General features: G+C 44.7%; 1 protein-coding gene across 1 annotated transcript in view; it reads right to left on the bottom strand.

Moving 5' to 3' along the window:
• ZFHX3 (zinc finger homeobox 3) overlaps positions 1-16,082 on the bottom strand; it is a 160,699-nt gene that overhangs the window by 18,111 nt on the left and 126,506 nt on the right. The window contains exons 5-6 of the mRNA XM_090261391.1: positions 9,236-9,369; positions 8,891-9,091 (exon numbers count right to left, since the gene is read on the bottom strand). Coding sequence (XP_090117517.1) covers positions 8,891-9,091; positions 9,236-9,369 — 335 coding nt within the window. The remainder of the gene's footprint in view (positions 1-8,890; positions 9,092-9,235; positions 9,370-16,082) is intronic.

Below are 16,082 nucleotides of genomic sequence, written 5' to 3'. Positions count from 1 at the left end.
TACCTGGGCACACCCCTTTGTTTTCCAGTCATATCTGGCTACCCAAACTGTGTGCAAGGTTCAGACTATCCCAGCCACCGTCTCTGATGGGGAGCTAGAAGTCAGTCGGAAAGACAATCATTTAACTGCTGAACACAGTTCTGTAAAGACCGTCCCTTTCACTAGGAGCATTGGAGCATGTTGATTTCTGAGATGATAAACCTGGCGAGAGTGTAACCAATACCATCCTGAGTGTGTCTGCACCTCAGGAGCCCTCAGCTAGCTGAATCTCACCACCAGGTGCCCTGCACAGACCACACATGCATGCACATGTGCGCGCACACACTCCCTCTTCCCTGTCTTCCTCTGCCTGCTCTCCTAGTCCATCCACAGACTCAAAGCCAAATGAAAGGTTTTAGGTTTGGCCAGATAACTACACGATAAGTTCCAACACCTACACTTTTTCCACTGACTCTACAATTCACATAGATTGATTTTTGTAATAATCTCTGTACCAATAAACATTGAATATGTTCAATTATGTCCCCAGATTCTACCCATTAATGTATAGAGGGGACCTAAGACTATTAAAACAGACTTTTAGGGTGGGACTGCTGACCAAGATGGAGGCCTAGACAGACATGCTGCATCTCCCTCCGCAACTAAGAAGGAATATAACTACCTCAAAACTAGAGACAACCAGAAGTTCCAGAAAATCAACCTGTATGGAAGTTCAACAAACAAAGATATAAAGAAGAAATACTCATCCAGACAGGTAGGAGGGGTGGAGCCGGGGCGAAGAGGATGTGGTGTGGTGGCGGCAGCGGCAGGCTAGCAGAAAGCACAGTCACGTTTTAAAAAGTTGGGAGAGACACCTGGGTAGCACTCCCAGCCCCAGACCAGACCATGCAGCTCATAGTCCCCCTCACCTATATACAGCACCACAACATGGTAAAACTGGTCGCCCTACTGATGAATACCTAAGGCTCCACCCCTTACAACATAACAGTTGTGACAGCTCTACCTAAGACACAGAGGCAAACAAACACAGGAGCCTGTCAAGATGAGGAGACAGAGAAGTATGGCCCAAAAGAGGAAATGGATCAGGGTTCCAGTGGAAGAACTAAGTGATGAGGAGATAGCCAACCTAACAGATGAATAGTTCAAAACACTGGTGATAAAGATGCTCACAGGCTTGACAGATATGCTTGAGTATGGCAAACGCATAAGGGAAGAAGTGAAGGCTATGCTAAATGAAACGAAGGAAAATTCACTCAAAACCAGTGGTGAAGGGAAGGAAATCAGGATTCAGATCAATGATTTAGAACATAAGAAAAAAAAAAAAAAAAAAAAACAGTCACTCGGTACAGAATGAGGAAGCAAGAATTGAAAAAAGTGAGGAGAGGCTTAGGAACCTCTGAGACAACTTCAAACATGCCAACATCCGAATCACAGGGGTGCAAGAAGGAGAAGAGGAAGAGCAAGAAATTGAAAACTTATGTGAGAAAATGATGGAAAACTCCCCAAATTTGGCAAAGGAAACAGACATACAAGTCCAGGAAACACAGAGAGTCTCAAACAAGCTAGACCCAAAAGGACCACACCAAGACACATCATAATTAAAACGCCAAAGGTTCAAGATAAAGAGAGAATCTTAAAAGCAGCAAGAGAAAAGCAGAGAGTTACCTACAAAGGGGTGCCTAGTATAAGACTCTCAGCTGATTTCTCAAATGAAACTTTGCAGGCAAGAAGGGACTCGCAAGAAGTATTCAAGGTGATGAAAACCAAGTACCTACAACCAAGATTACTATCATTTAGAATGGAAGGGCAGCCCTGGTTGGCGTGGCTCAGTTGGTTGGAGTATCATCCAGTAACTGAGGAGTCCCCGGTTTGATTCCTGGTCATAGCACACGACGGGGTTGCTGGTTTGATCACTGGTTGGGGCATGAGGAGGTGGCCCATTTGTGTTTCTCACATAGATGTTTCTCTCCCTTCCCCTTCCCCTGTCTCTTGAATGAGAATAAAATAAACCCTAAAAAAAAAAAAAAAAAAAGTTGTAGAATGGAAGGGCAGATGAAGTGCTTCCCAGACAAGGTAAAGCTAAAGGAGTTCATCACCACCAAGCCATTATTATATGAAATATTCAAGGGACTTATTTCAGAAAAAGATCAAAACTATGAACATTAAAATGACAACAAAACTCACAACTACCAACAACTGAATCTAAATAATAAAAACAAAATCCAACCAAGCAAACCAGAATAGGAACAGAATCATAGGTATGGGGATCATTTGGAGGGGGAAGGGGGAAAAATGGGGAAATGGTACAGGGATCAAGAAGCATAATTGGTTGGTACAAAATAGACAGGGGGAGGTTAAGAATAATATAGGAAAGGGTGAAAAGGGCGAAGCCAAAGAACTTATGTGCACAACCCATGGACATGAACTAAGGCAGGTGGGACTGCTGGAGGGAAGGGGGGTACTGGGCAGAGGGGAGCAAAGGGGAAAAAATTGGGACTACTGTAACAACATAATAAAATATACCTGAAAAATAACAGACTTTTAACCAAAAGTCAAACAAAGGTTTTCTGATAAGAAAAAGTCATTTAATTTGACCCATTAATTCCTCAGAATTTGGGTTTCTGAAGATTGGCCTTGACCATACAAAGGGCAATTCCATAGTAATCTTATTAATCTATTAGGGAAGGTGATCTGAAATTATTCTAATATCCCTAAACACATTATGGGGCAAGACTTACAGGTTTGGAGGCCCATACCACATGTGTTCCTCCCACCTGTGAGTCAGGTCCACTTCATTCCCATCATGCAGAGTTGATTGGAATGTAGGATGAAACCATCCATTGAGCTAGGTGCTGACAGTCTGAAAACAAACAGTGGCTCTCATCTTCCTGACAAGTAAACAGGTCTCATGTATGACAAGAGAAATGTGGAATTCTGCTCTGATGCTGAAATTCTTCAAGTTTAAGCAATTCTCTTATATAACAATGGAAACAGAAGCATTCCACACTGACACTAGAAGTCCTCAAGCTCCAGCAATGCCAGAACAACTCTTGCTGAAAAGGAAGGGCCTCGTCTAACTCTGCTCATGTATTCACTGGACCATCATTCACCAAACACTCTACAGGGTCCCTGTGCCCAAGAAGCTCACATTCCAGAATAATTAACCTTTTAGAGATCACACACTCCTTAGAAAAATTGATCTAGGTTGTAGATGCCTGGAAAACTACTTTCACACCCTGACTATTGCAGATAATCTCATGAAATCATAGGCTCCGTAGAGGGAAATCCAGGGACTCACATTAATTGCTCTTAAATACTAGGAGAGGTGACATGGGTTCATAAATACCTAGTTCCTACTTCCTGTTAAGTTCACCATTATATTTATGATTTTGATTTAATGCCTTTTAAATTTCTATGAGATTAGTAGACCGTAAAGCCCCAAGGACACACCTTATAAAACTCAGAGGCTTAGATATGGGTCCAGTCCCCACTGTGACATTTGGTAGAGGCCACCGATGTTTCCCCTTCCTTGATAGAAGAAGCTGGAATTACAAGGACCCCTCCCCCACTCTCCTTACTTTCTCCAGGCCATAGATGTGGAGCAGCAAAATACAACACCCTGAGCAGCTGCCAGGTATATACTTTGCTAAGTTCTTATAGAATTCTTCATGCAAATTCAGCTCTCAAAGCCATTGTCTGAGGTTAGATTAGTGCAACCAAAAAGTTCCACACGGTGGACAGCAGATATTTTCTCAGAAAAAGTATTGACCCAGGGTTCTCTGAGACCCTCATCTCTACAGCCTTGGCACTGCTCACCTAAGTGGGGCTTCTTTCTGAAAGGTTTGCTTTCTAAGCCCAAGTACAGACTTGCCGAAACCTCGACTCCCAAAGAAGCCTCAAATCCTTCACTTTTATGGGCAAATCAATAGAATGAAGAACCTCACACAGAGGGGAACCGGGGGTTGGCGTGGGGGGTCTTGGACCCCAGCCTTCCTGGTACAGACCTGGCCAGTCTCTATGAGTGGAGTATTGGTTCTGTTAGAAAAATCGGAGCATGACGTTAAAACCTACCTGCTTCCAAAGCTGAACATTCTAGCTAGTGGTCTATCTACAGCCGATCGCTCCGCTGAGAGGCCAGCTGCTCACTTCCTCTCCTGCACCTAGATGGCCTCTGGAGCCTGCTGGCTGGTTTCTGCATTAATGCAGCCAGCAAACCAGGGCACCTCTTAGCAGCAGAGCCTTAGAGGTTTTTTTCCTTCCTTTAGAAACTTCCAAATGTGCCAGGCTGGGCACTGGACCATGGAGCCTAGAAGGACTAGTTTCTCTCTTTGTTTTGTTTCCTTTCTAAAATATCTTCTATGTGGTTGTTGGTCCCTTTAAAAAAACAAAACATAAAACCCAGGAGGAAAATTGTCGGGCCATATCAGCTTTCACGTGGGCCAGAAACAAACGTAGCCATAAACCGGATTTTAAAAACCAAGAATGAGAAAGACTGAAAAAGGAGGTGAAGGGGAGAACAGGAGACACATGAACAGTCAACAGAGGGAGGAGAGAGAGCTGAGAAGAAGGATGAATTGAAGAGCTTCATTAGACTCAGAAAGGCAAGCAATGGCAGTATACCAAGGTCACTTCTAATTTAGATCATCTAATTGGCAAACAGGCTCCAAATGGCTATCATCTCACAGGGCTTGGAATTAATGAAGCCCGATTATTTTCATTACCTTGCTCTGAGATGGAGACAAAGTGAGAGAGCTGGTACCCAGGCGGGTGTGACAGCCCAGGGCCAGTGGCCACCTGACAGCCCCAGTGTGGGGGGAAGGGGGTGGGCGGGAGGGGCGGGCGGCCAGCCTGTCCCAGAGACTCATAGAGGCACAGGTACACATGGAGCCCAGAGAAACATAAACACTGACTGAAAAAAAAAAAAAAAATCACAGGGGAAAACTATTGCTCCTATAAGAGAGAAAGAGACAACCCCAGGCAGAGAAGGGAAATCTATACACATACAAAAACAAAACGAAACCAAAAAAAAAAAAACAAACAAAAAAAAAAAACCGAACAGAATAATTAAGAAGTACCAAAAAGAGAGAAGACAAAGGGCTAGAGAAAAAGGTGTTCCTGGACTGCTCAGGAGTCCATCCCCATCTCCACTGTGAGGTCATATTTTGTTAAGTGATCAAAGAACAAAGACAATTTCCCTATATTAAAACTCAGGATCCCAGTTTGTGGTCTGTCACTTAAGAGTGATAGTGATCAATTAGAATAATTTAAGAGTATTGAAATGCATGGTAGGTGGTCTTTTCCATTCTCATTTAGGGCTAGAAACATGTCCCCATGTCCTCAATCCTCCTTCCCCAGATGAGTGGGAACATGAGGGCACAGAGCAGCAGCTCCTATGTCTCCATCACAGATTTGAAATCTCTAAGCCCTCTGTAAATAGGTGAGAGTTCTGTGGAACTGACATTAGGGGCGGGCTGCTCAGTCAGGGCTGGAGGGGCACTTGTCTCATCGCCTTTAAGCTTTATAGATTTCACATGGAAAAGACACCCTTTGGAGCTCAGTTTCCAGCAGGCCAAACAGAATGAAGTGCTGTGGTGCAGTTTCCATAGTGGAGGGCCAGAGCTTCAATTGTTCCCAGTGGAGCATATTTTTCAAGCCCCTTCATCAGTAAAAAGAAGGGGGCCCATGGAAGACACAGATATGAGATGCAGAGCAGAAGCAAGCAGCTGTTACCATAGCAACAGACATATTAGACACTGCAGGTTCCTGAAAGCTGTCTGATAAGGTATTATTAAATGAAGCCTCCTCAAAACACTCTCCATTTACAACTAAACGGAAAGACATTGTGTGGAAAGTAATCTATTTCCATTTATCAGGGTGGAATTTACTTTTACAGGGACTGAAACCTAATTCAAACAATATCCTGAGACCTTGGACCCAGACAGCAAAAAATATTTACCAGAATTTATAGCTTCAGATACCCTGGACACACCCAACGTCTGCCAGGAACCATCTATTTAGTGGATTTTGCCAGCTCTTCCTGTTCTGCAGCCAAAGGCAGCTAACTCAGTCAAACCATTTGGTAAGGAAGATTCACTCCTCTTACCGATATCCAGCCACTCAGGGACAAAGCAGACATAACTTTCTTGGAGGATGAAGGCCCATGCATTGTTCATTCCTTAATGATATGGTTTTAAAAATGGAGCTCTGATTTAAGGGGCATTTCTCCACATGCTGTTTTCAGTTTCCCTCTCCAGTTCGCCAGGAATAAACAGATAGATGGCCAGAACACCTGACCAACAGTATCGTTCCCCATGGCCAATTTTCTAATAACATTACAGTAAAATACTCTCCAGGGGCACAATTTTAACCACAAGTACAGTGTTATCATTTAGTTGTTAACAAATGCAAATCCCGTTTTAACACCCAAGTTTCCAGGGGAAGGGCAGTGGTATTGGTTTTTGATTCATCAGAGCAGAGACAAAGATCCACCGCTCAAGCAAAATTCTGGGGTCACTGTGAGGCGTGGCCACGCCTTCCGCTCTGGCTCTGCTTGCTCCTCTTTTCCTCCTGAACTAAAGGATCAAGGTGGAAATGCCTCCTATGGTCCAATGCAAACGACCTTCGCAACTTGAAATACCAATGCAGTACTGACAGCCATGCAGTAACTCCATCTTCCCATGCAAAGAGAGAACCAAACCATCCTCATACCGCTCAGTACAGAGCAAAACCCTTATGTTATTATATTTCCCACAACTTTCAACTTTATTCCTGAATCCATTAACTTTCTCTTGGTCCTAGCAAAGCGACTTCTGGTAATCAGCACATTTCCTACAATTTCCACACTTTTCAGAAATGTCTAGAAAACATTTCCATTGTTGTGGAAAGATGAAGTGCACAGGGATTTCGGTACAAGGTGCCAATTACAGCCCCTTTAGGGACCATGCTTCTCCTATATAATTATGTTGTCAGACATTATTCTAGAACAGGGTTTATTAACTTGGTTCCATGGGTGAATTTCAGGGTACCCTTATGCTTCCTGGCATTGTACAGACAATTTTGTGTATGTATAATACTTGATAGAGGTCTTATGAGTGGTGGCCAGACTTCAGTATGCACAGAATAACCCAGTCAGGCTATTGAATCATTTTCATCAGTCTCCAGAAAGGTTGAGAACCACTGCTTGAGAAGGTGCTAGTTAGTGGGTAACACCTAGAAATATCTTAGCGTGGTACCCAAGCAAACACAGCAATAACATCCTGCCCTTGAAGACTGCTGGTGAACTAAGAAGGTTCATAATGACCACCATACTTGCTACTTAAAATGTACCTTACTATTGCTGTTATAAAGATATGACAAATAACAGACATTTGAAATATAATTTGCAGTCTATTCCCTAGAGATATGTGATATGTAAAAGAAACTTACTGTCAAACAGATTACTACTGGCCCACAAGTCCTAGACCAGATTTATATCAAACAGAAAATAACCACCCGAGTAAAAGGCTAATGTGATGATGTATCGAAAACACTTCCCTACCCACGTATCTTTCTGTTCCTTTGAGCTCCCATGGTTCCAGGCCATCAGTGGGAAGTGTAATGAGGCCTGAGAAAATCCCCCTTGTTGAGCTATTTCCGAGACTGGTAAGAATGCCAAGGAAGCCTGTTACATCTACAGAACCCACCATCCACAGGAGGAGGCTTCCACTTACAGAGAAAACTTCAACAAGGTTCATCAGTCTATTTGAAAGTACCCATGGAAAGTGAATTTAGACTTCAAAGAACTCCGAGATGAAACTCATGCTAGGTCAACTTTGAGTTTCCCATTGGCTGCTAACATTCTCTTGATGCATCACCGATGATATATTTCTCACATCATTTACAACATTATTCATTAATTTCGCATAACCAAATGGAATGGGCAGTGCCTAAAGGTTACATGTCTGTGACCTGTGTGTTACATCGTGAAATTCTGAACAGACTACCTCTCTCAGAATCTTCACACGGAAAAGCAATCAAATTAACTTCTTATTACTCCACTGTTGAAATAAGTTAGAGGTGAGACTAATTCTCTTTGGTGGTTTTCCTCTAGTGATCAGGAAAGGGCTTTCACAGCAGTCCCAGCATAGACAGAAGGTAGGATATTTGTGTCACCCATAGTATTCTGAAAAGTTTTCACGTCACGATTAGATTGAAATCTTTATACTATCCTTTTGGGCCATGTTTATAGAGGCCACTTAGAGCCATGCTTTCAAAACCGGCAGGTGGAGCAACATCATGTTCAAAATGCAAAGCCCTCATTAATGAATCAACAGGTGCTATCCAAATGACCATTTCCTGCTTCGAGAATAGAAGTGTCCCCCAGAGAGATGCCCATGTTGCAGGACTACACTCCTTGAGTCAGAAAATGGGAGTTCAACTCTCAGCTCTGCCATTTACAAGTGACATTAAGTCAGTTAACTTCTCTGAGCCTCAGTTTCCTCAGCTATCAATGTAAATGTGTCAGACTCTTTGGTGAGGATGAAACAAGACAAAATGAATATAAGAGCAATATAGAACATGAGCTACTCAATAAAGATTTGGAGAATCTATAACAACTTCTTCACATAAAAGATTAGCTCTCTATGCCTCTGCATCCCTCAGGGATGGAGGATGATAATAAGGGAAGGTTGAGAACACATATATGTATTTAGCCCTGGCCACAGCCATGCCATAGTCATGCCAAGTATAAGGCAGGCACAGTAGAACAAAGGTCACAGAACGAGGACTATTTTTGACATTTCCAACTCTATACTGACTTTCTCGTCCAACAACACAGTATCCCGTCCTGCTATTGCATCACCTTTGACCCTTGGGGAAAGAAGAGGCACAGGATCCTGCTCCTGGGTCTTACCGTCATAATGAGCTTCTCCACACAGTCAGGTGCCACGCTGTGGAGGTGGGTGAGGTGAAGCTGCAGGTGGATCTTGTTGTTGAGCATGTCCTGGCACAGGGGGCAGCGAAGCATGGGCTGCACCGAGTGCTGCGTCATGGCATGCACCCGGAGCCGGTTGACATCAGCGTTGCTGTACTTGCAGTAGGGACACTGGTACATCTGTGGGGAACACACCCATCCTTCTGGCTGAAATCTTCAGTTCCCGCTGGAAACTATATCAGCCCCACACCCGTCCACCCAAGAGTTTATTCCCTACCTGTATCTGAAACACCACCCCCCCAGCAGAGCCCCCACCTGACTCACCTGCTCTGCTTTGGTTTCCTCTGATGTTTTTGGTCGCTTTGAAGAGAGAGGAGACTCTGTGCTACCTGGGAAGGAGATTCGCTTGGAAGTTGCAGGAGAATCTGTCAGCTCCTTTTCTGCTTGGCTGGACGATGCTGGAAGAAAAAGCAGAGGATGCAGTACAGCAGCCAGACCAGGCCAGCTCCCAGAGGCTTTGTGTTGGGTGAAAATCAACACTTATCTATTGCACAGGATTTTCTTAAAACCAAAATTCAAGAAGGATGAACATCCAGACTAACTTATCAAGCATGTTGGAAAAGAAGCAAGTGCTTCTTTTCCCCCGACGAATTTTCTATCGCTTCTTGGACAACGGAACACTAAGAAAAGAAAGGTAAAGAAATGGACAAGGCTGAGTTGGATTAAGCTCAATGGATCCCGTCTGTTCTGACCTCTTCCAATCACGACACAAACTGCTGGCTGTGGGCGCAGGGTGGGTGGGAGAGTCTCGCCAACTGCTTCGCCAAAACCACTAGTCAACCTGAGTACCAGACACAATCTACTTTCACAAAGGGAATAAACTGTGTGCTCCCAACTTTACTGCCCCAGCTCTTAGAAACACAGCACCACACAGGAGACACTGATAAATGTGACATTGAGAACGGCTCACACAGATGTCTGCACGCAAATACAGGGTGGGACGGAAGTGGGTTTACCGTTGTTCAAATGGAAAATGATACAATAATTAATAAGTGATACTTATTTTGTATATTCACAATGATAAACCTACTTTTGCCCCACTCTGGCTGTAGGGAAAAAAAAATCAAGTTTGAGTTCAGCAACTTGCTTTTTGGGAAGAAGTAAATGAAGAGTAGAACAAGGCAGTGCATGAATCTAACTTATAATCTAGCTCAGCAATTTTCCACCTTTTCATCTCAGGGCACACATAAACTAATTACTAAAATTCTGCGGCACATCAAAAGATACATTATATTTTTTGCCGATCTGACAAAAATAGGTATAATTTTGACTCATTCACATGGGATGGCTACTGTTGTGTTCACTGTTGTCATTTTTTATTTGACAACCTGAGGGAAAAGAAGTCAGTGCCCCTGACTAAATAGTCAGGTATTGCATGTTTTAAAAAGTCTTGCACCATGCCAGTTGAAAATTGCTGATCTAGCCCATGCTTCAGGTAAGAATTTTTATTCAAAGTGAGTAGTAAGAGGGAACATTTCACATTTGCTTGCCCAAATCATGTCCTGCATACCCCACTCCACCGAAAAAACCACAGCAGCAATTAATGAGGAGAGTCACACGAGACTCTGATAGCAAACGGTGGGGCGGAAGGCAGTGTCAGTAGGAGGGGTTCCCTGGAACATAAAAAGGCATCTCGAGGACTCTGAGAAGAGAGCAGCGGGCTCAGGAGAAAGCAGGGCTCCTCCCGTGTAAACACACGTTCCATCATGGCTGGGTCTGGTCGTTCTGAACCCTGACCTATGTCTGAGGGCTGGCTCTCCCACTTGTTTTGGGTGTGCAACTCCATTTTTTAGAATTTTGCTAAAAGTGACAAGAAAAAAAAAAACCCTGAATATGGTAGTGAGAAAATTTATACCCACTGCCCTCACTGGACTCAGGACTGAGGTCACTGGTTTGGAAAGCCTAATTCTTACTGCTTGCTTTCTCACCCACTCCAGGTACCCGGCAGGTGTTTCTACATTCTGCTCAGCTTTGAAATTTTTTTCTGACGTGGATACCAGGATGCTGTCATTACAGATGTGTGCTTTAATAAACAATTTTAGAAAATCAATTTTATTCATTAAAATCATAAGGCCACAAAATAATTTTGAAAAAAAAATGGCTAAATGCAGGAAATATTCCAGGAAGTTGATGCTCTTCCCTGAATACGCATCTTGTGACCTTTAACCCCAGTATCTTGGTAACCTGGTCGACATAAGTTTGTAGGACATCTATTATTTAAAAAGTACAAGGACAAGCATATTACACACAGACCTCTCCTCCTCCCAACACACACATTCATAACAGTACTTTAATCTGTCTCGAATCGACTTCAAACCCATTTTGCTCTTAATGGGAGTTATTCATTTTCACTTGAAAGGTAATACATGACGGCTGGGTATTTAATGTGATGGACTGGCTGCCGATTAACTAGGTGCTGTAACATTCTAGACCAGGTCCCCCATGGCTTGCTTCCCGTCTGCTGGCCCCCACAGACCTGATCCTGCGGAACCCTGGGTTCCGGGGTTTGGACCTCACAGTGTCCTGGGCCCCGTCCTGAACACTCCCATAACAGGAATCTCCAATTAACATTCCAGGGACTTCAGATCCCCCTGCCCCCAGAAAGTTCCTTACTTTCCATTATTTTTCATTGGCTTACTGGTTATCTTCTATGTATTTCCTCCTCAAATGCATCTTAAAGACGGGTGGGTGGAGGCATTCCTTAGGTGGTACTTTAGATGCTTATTTGTTATAGGCATCAGTTCCTCTTCCCTATTTCCACCCGTGACCTGGAGGCACTGGGTGAGGGCCAGGGCACACGGCTAAGGAAAGAGCCACTATGTGCTCCTCTTTCCCGTAGCAGCAAACCAAGGTATGGAGTCTGTTCTAACACCCACCCCATCTTTCTGTTAGTCACCTGACCCGAAACAACACTTGTTTTCACAGGACCGCGGCCTACCTTGTGAACGCCCTGTCTGCCTGCTGCCCCCCTTTAGAATGACTGTCAGTTGTGCGGCTGCTCCGCAGTGCGAATGAATGGGCAGCGGGGCCGACGCCACCCAGCTCATCGCACTCACTCGGAGCTGAAAGCAAACCCAGTGTGTGTAACCCAGTGCGGCGCTGGCTTCCTCACAGGACCAAAGAGTCCGTCCTCTTCCTTCAGTGCGGAACACAAGATGAATTGGGCCGAGGTTGCAGAGGTGAGAATTCTGGTTTCAGAATCCACTATTCTTTCCCCCGGCATGGAGAGGGGAACTTTTATTACCTTTTTTTTTTTTCAAACTCTCAAACTGCTCTGGAATTCTAAAGCTTCCTTTGTGAGTTCAAGCTAAGGAGTCCTTGTAAAGGATTTAAAAAAATAAAATCGCTCACTCATTCCTCTTTCTCCCTAGTAACACAACAGCCTTGCTATAGTATGAAATGCTACATCTAGTGCACCTACTGGTATAAAAACTTCTGGGGTTCATTTCCCTTCCACCCCAGACAACCAGCGTTTGTATTAGGTCAGATCTGTCTAGAAGTGGACATTAGCCACCTGCAGCTCACTGGCTCCTTCACAGGTTCTGTGAACGCCCACGTACAATCCCATTGTGTTTCCCTGGGTGTGTGGGGGCTGCGTCTAAGACTTAACCAGGCTGACAGGCCCCCTCCTAGCCTGACCCCAGACATTGAAGTGTCAATCCTCGTCAAGACATGGGACCAAAGTCTCCATCCAATTTCTATAGACAAACAGTTGTGCGAGTTCCCCGTCTGCACGCTGGCTGGGGGGGTGGGGGTGGGGGCTCGAGGCCACAGGCATTCTGGGGTTTTCTCTCTGGGCAACTTCAAAAGGGCCAGAGTCTCCCAATCAAGTTCCACTTCGGTCCTGTCACCAGCATACACCGTAAGCTTAGAGTAAACGAGGTGGTTCAGATACCAAGAGAGAAAGCCCTGTGGTTTTTCTCTGCTTTGAAGAATTTACTAAACTTCGACTTAAATTTGAAGAGAGATGGCACAGACTTGAAAACATTATTAAAAAAATTAATTATTGGTCACTTTAAGGCCACTATGTCATCACATTAGTGAAACAGAAATAGATGCCCTTCAAGGCAAGCCATAGTTTAAATAGTACCTGGAAACTTCGGTTTCTACTGGCAACAAAAATGGAAATGACATGAAGGCCGGTTTTCACAATAACAACAAAATGAACTGGAAACCATGTAGGTCTCTCACATGGTTTAAGTAAATAATGCTGCAGCCACTCTACTGGGAAGTAGAGGACATTACAAGGGATAGCTATGAAGCAATATGGAGAAGTCTCTGAGAATGTTAATCAGAAAGAAAAGATAAAATGTGCATTACACCATGATACAGCTATATGAAAAAACAAGACTACAAGATGTTGTTTTCAGGTGATGGTGTAATGAACTATTTTCCTATTTTCTAAGTTTGTTACATAGTTCTATTATTTTTTAGAAGATTTTATTTACTTGCTTAGTTTTTAGAGAGCGAGAGGTGGAGAACGAGAGGGAGAGAAACGTTGATGGGCAAGAAAAACATCAACATCAATCGGCTGCCTCCTGCGTGCCCCTGTCCAGGGGCCTGGCCGACAACCCAGGCATGGGCCCTGACAGAAAACTGATCTGGCGACCTTTAGATTCTCAGGACAACGCCTGACCTACTGAGCCACACTAGACTATTATTTTTAATATAATAATTAAATAGTTTATCATTTAAATTCAATTGTCTGTGCAAAAGTTGATATCTGGATCCATACTGTGCAAAACATCAGGTGGTATTTTTTACTTTGCTGGTTGAAGCCGCTTTTCTTGTTTCGGCAGCTGTGGCATATGAAAGGACGTGTTAAATCCCAGTGAATCTTCCACAGACAGTGTGCTGGGCTCCTGGCACTTCAAAGGGTATAGAAATGTGGCAAGGAATCATGTGAGTGCATGCACTATGGATGACAAACTCCATAAAGCCAGGCAAGCGGGGCATCTGTGGCAGTGGAACGCTGGGTCAAACCCCTACCGAAACCCAAGGGGATGCGAGCCGTGGGTTCCTTGCCACTCAAACTTTACAAGGAGTGAAAAAACACTTGCTGAACTTGTTAGGAGTTAGGGTTGCTTTATCCAACTCCTTGATGGGCACAAAAGGGACTGGCACCTCCTCGTCATGGAGTGCAGAAAACTCAAAGCCGGCTTTCTGGGCTGAGAGCCAGCATTTCCCCTGAAACTGCGATGGGCTGGCCACTGCAACGGAAAAGGACAGAGAGGCAGACCGATTCGTGCCGCTGCATTCTATTCCCTTAGGTTCCTCCACGTTCTAGGCAAAAGAATTTCATTTCAAAGGGAAATGCAGTAAGCAACGCATGGCATCCTTAGGGGGAAACCATTTATGCACAGAAACATCAAGTTCCCGGCACCCTTTGTATTCAAGATATTTGGGAAGTATTTAACCTCTAAAAATGTTTATTTGAAAAGTTATCCCTCCTAACATACTAATGAGAGGGAAGGGAAGAGAGCCAATCTGAATTCATGCAAGTTTTGTTTGCAGTTTTCAAAATGGTTTTATTATGCTCTAAGCACAGAGAATAATTAAAGCAAGCCTACTCTAAGGAACAGGTAAGAATAGTATAATTTAGGGGCCTTATAAAGTGGCCAAGTATGGTAGAATCACAGCCCTGTTGCTTCACCTGATAAAACCACTCTTCCTAGAATGAATTCTCATCCAACTCAATCTTCGCTAACAGATGAACATCCGCGACACCAGAACCGGGGCAACAGAAACATTAGCATTGTGTTCGTAACACCAGAGATGGCCCGCGGACTTAATGCCAACACACGTGCCTCAGTTCTCATCTGCGGGTGGAGTCTGTACAACCCTGAAGCCAGGTAAGACATGGGGCCGCTGCCTCAGGAAAGAGAAACCCGTAAACGGTAACGAAGTAGAAATGGGACCTTTTGGTACCAGGTTTTAGCTTTCTCTAATCGATCGATCGATCGATCGGCAGCCGTCCGTCTCGAGAGACGATGGTGTAGCTTCTTAAGAGTCTATCTGCACCGCCGAGAATGGCTGTGCAGTCCGACTCGGGAGTGACACGGTATCTGTCTCCTCCCGTGTTGAATCGACATCTTGCGATGACGCTGGAGTGTCCTCTCCAGTGAAGCTGAAGCTACAGAGCCTGGGCAGGGTGATATGGAGGGTCTGCTGTTGCCCATGCAGCAGACCCCCCCTCTCTTCGCAGCTGAAGGGTCCAAGGGAAAGACGGAGTCAATACAGCTTGGGTTCAGGTGCGCCGCAGGAGTTGCCGGTGTTGACTACAACGTCAAACCGCCTTAGGGACTCCGGCTCCGGATTTTCTGTCGGGGTTTACTCCCTTAGCCTTTCCCCTGAAGAGGTATGCCGCAAGGCAGCGGAGGTTTTTTGGAGTCAGAGTTTTCCTTCTCTGTTTCTCTAATCATTAGCCAAGATATTCACTTGCCCTCCAAGAAAACCACAAATACTGTTAGAATTTGTTTCTGTTTCATGAGCAAATGGTCTCATGACTCAGCACACCAATGGTGCTGTTGGCAAGGTGGACATTCTCCGCCACAGCCGGGCTCCCTTGGGGCAGAGGCCCCCTGGGGAGGTCCTGGGCATGTGCTGAGCTGTTCACATTGCCGGGAAACTTCTGCATTTCCTCTCATCATGGCGGAGTGGTACTTGGAGCTGGTATTCACCAAAGTGCTGACCCTCTTCCTTTTGGGGGCCCCGAGGGGAGCCCACTGAGGGCCCGGGATGCTGCCTGACATTTAATCCTTGTGGAAAGGCCAAGGTGAGCCTCCACCCCCCACTTTTCAACCATCAGACTCTTAGCTAAAGCACCACTGACAGCCCCTCCATCTAAACTTCCATCTCCCAAACCAGCAACATAATGGAGGAGCCAATTAAATGATTATTAATTCATGCTACTTTCCGTAAGCCAGAGGTTCGCATCGCCTTGTATTCCGTAAGCCAGCTTGCCACCTGCCCCAGAAATTTACAGCAATCTCTGATCTACCTCCTTTGACTAAGGAGGAAACAATTCACGCAACTCCATACCTGATACCCGAGTTGGGAGATAACTACCCCAGCACACTAGACACTAGGTCTGAAAATGGCCCTTCAACTC

The sequence above is a fragment of the Furipterus horrens genome, unplaced genomic scaffold, assembly GCF_987537825.1.
Source record: "Furipterus horrens unplaced genomic scaffold, mFurHor1.1.pri manual_scaffold_13, whole genome shotgun sequence".
Classification (NCBI taxonomy): Eukaryota; Metazoa; Chordata; class Mammalia; order Chiroptera; family Furipteridae; genus Furipterus; species Furipterus horrens.
The sequence above is the reverse complement of the archived record's forward strand: the minus strand, read 5'-3'. Positions and strand labels throughout refer to the sequence as shown.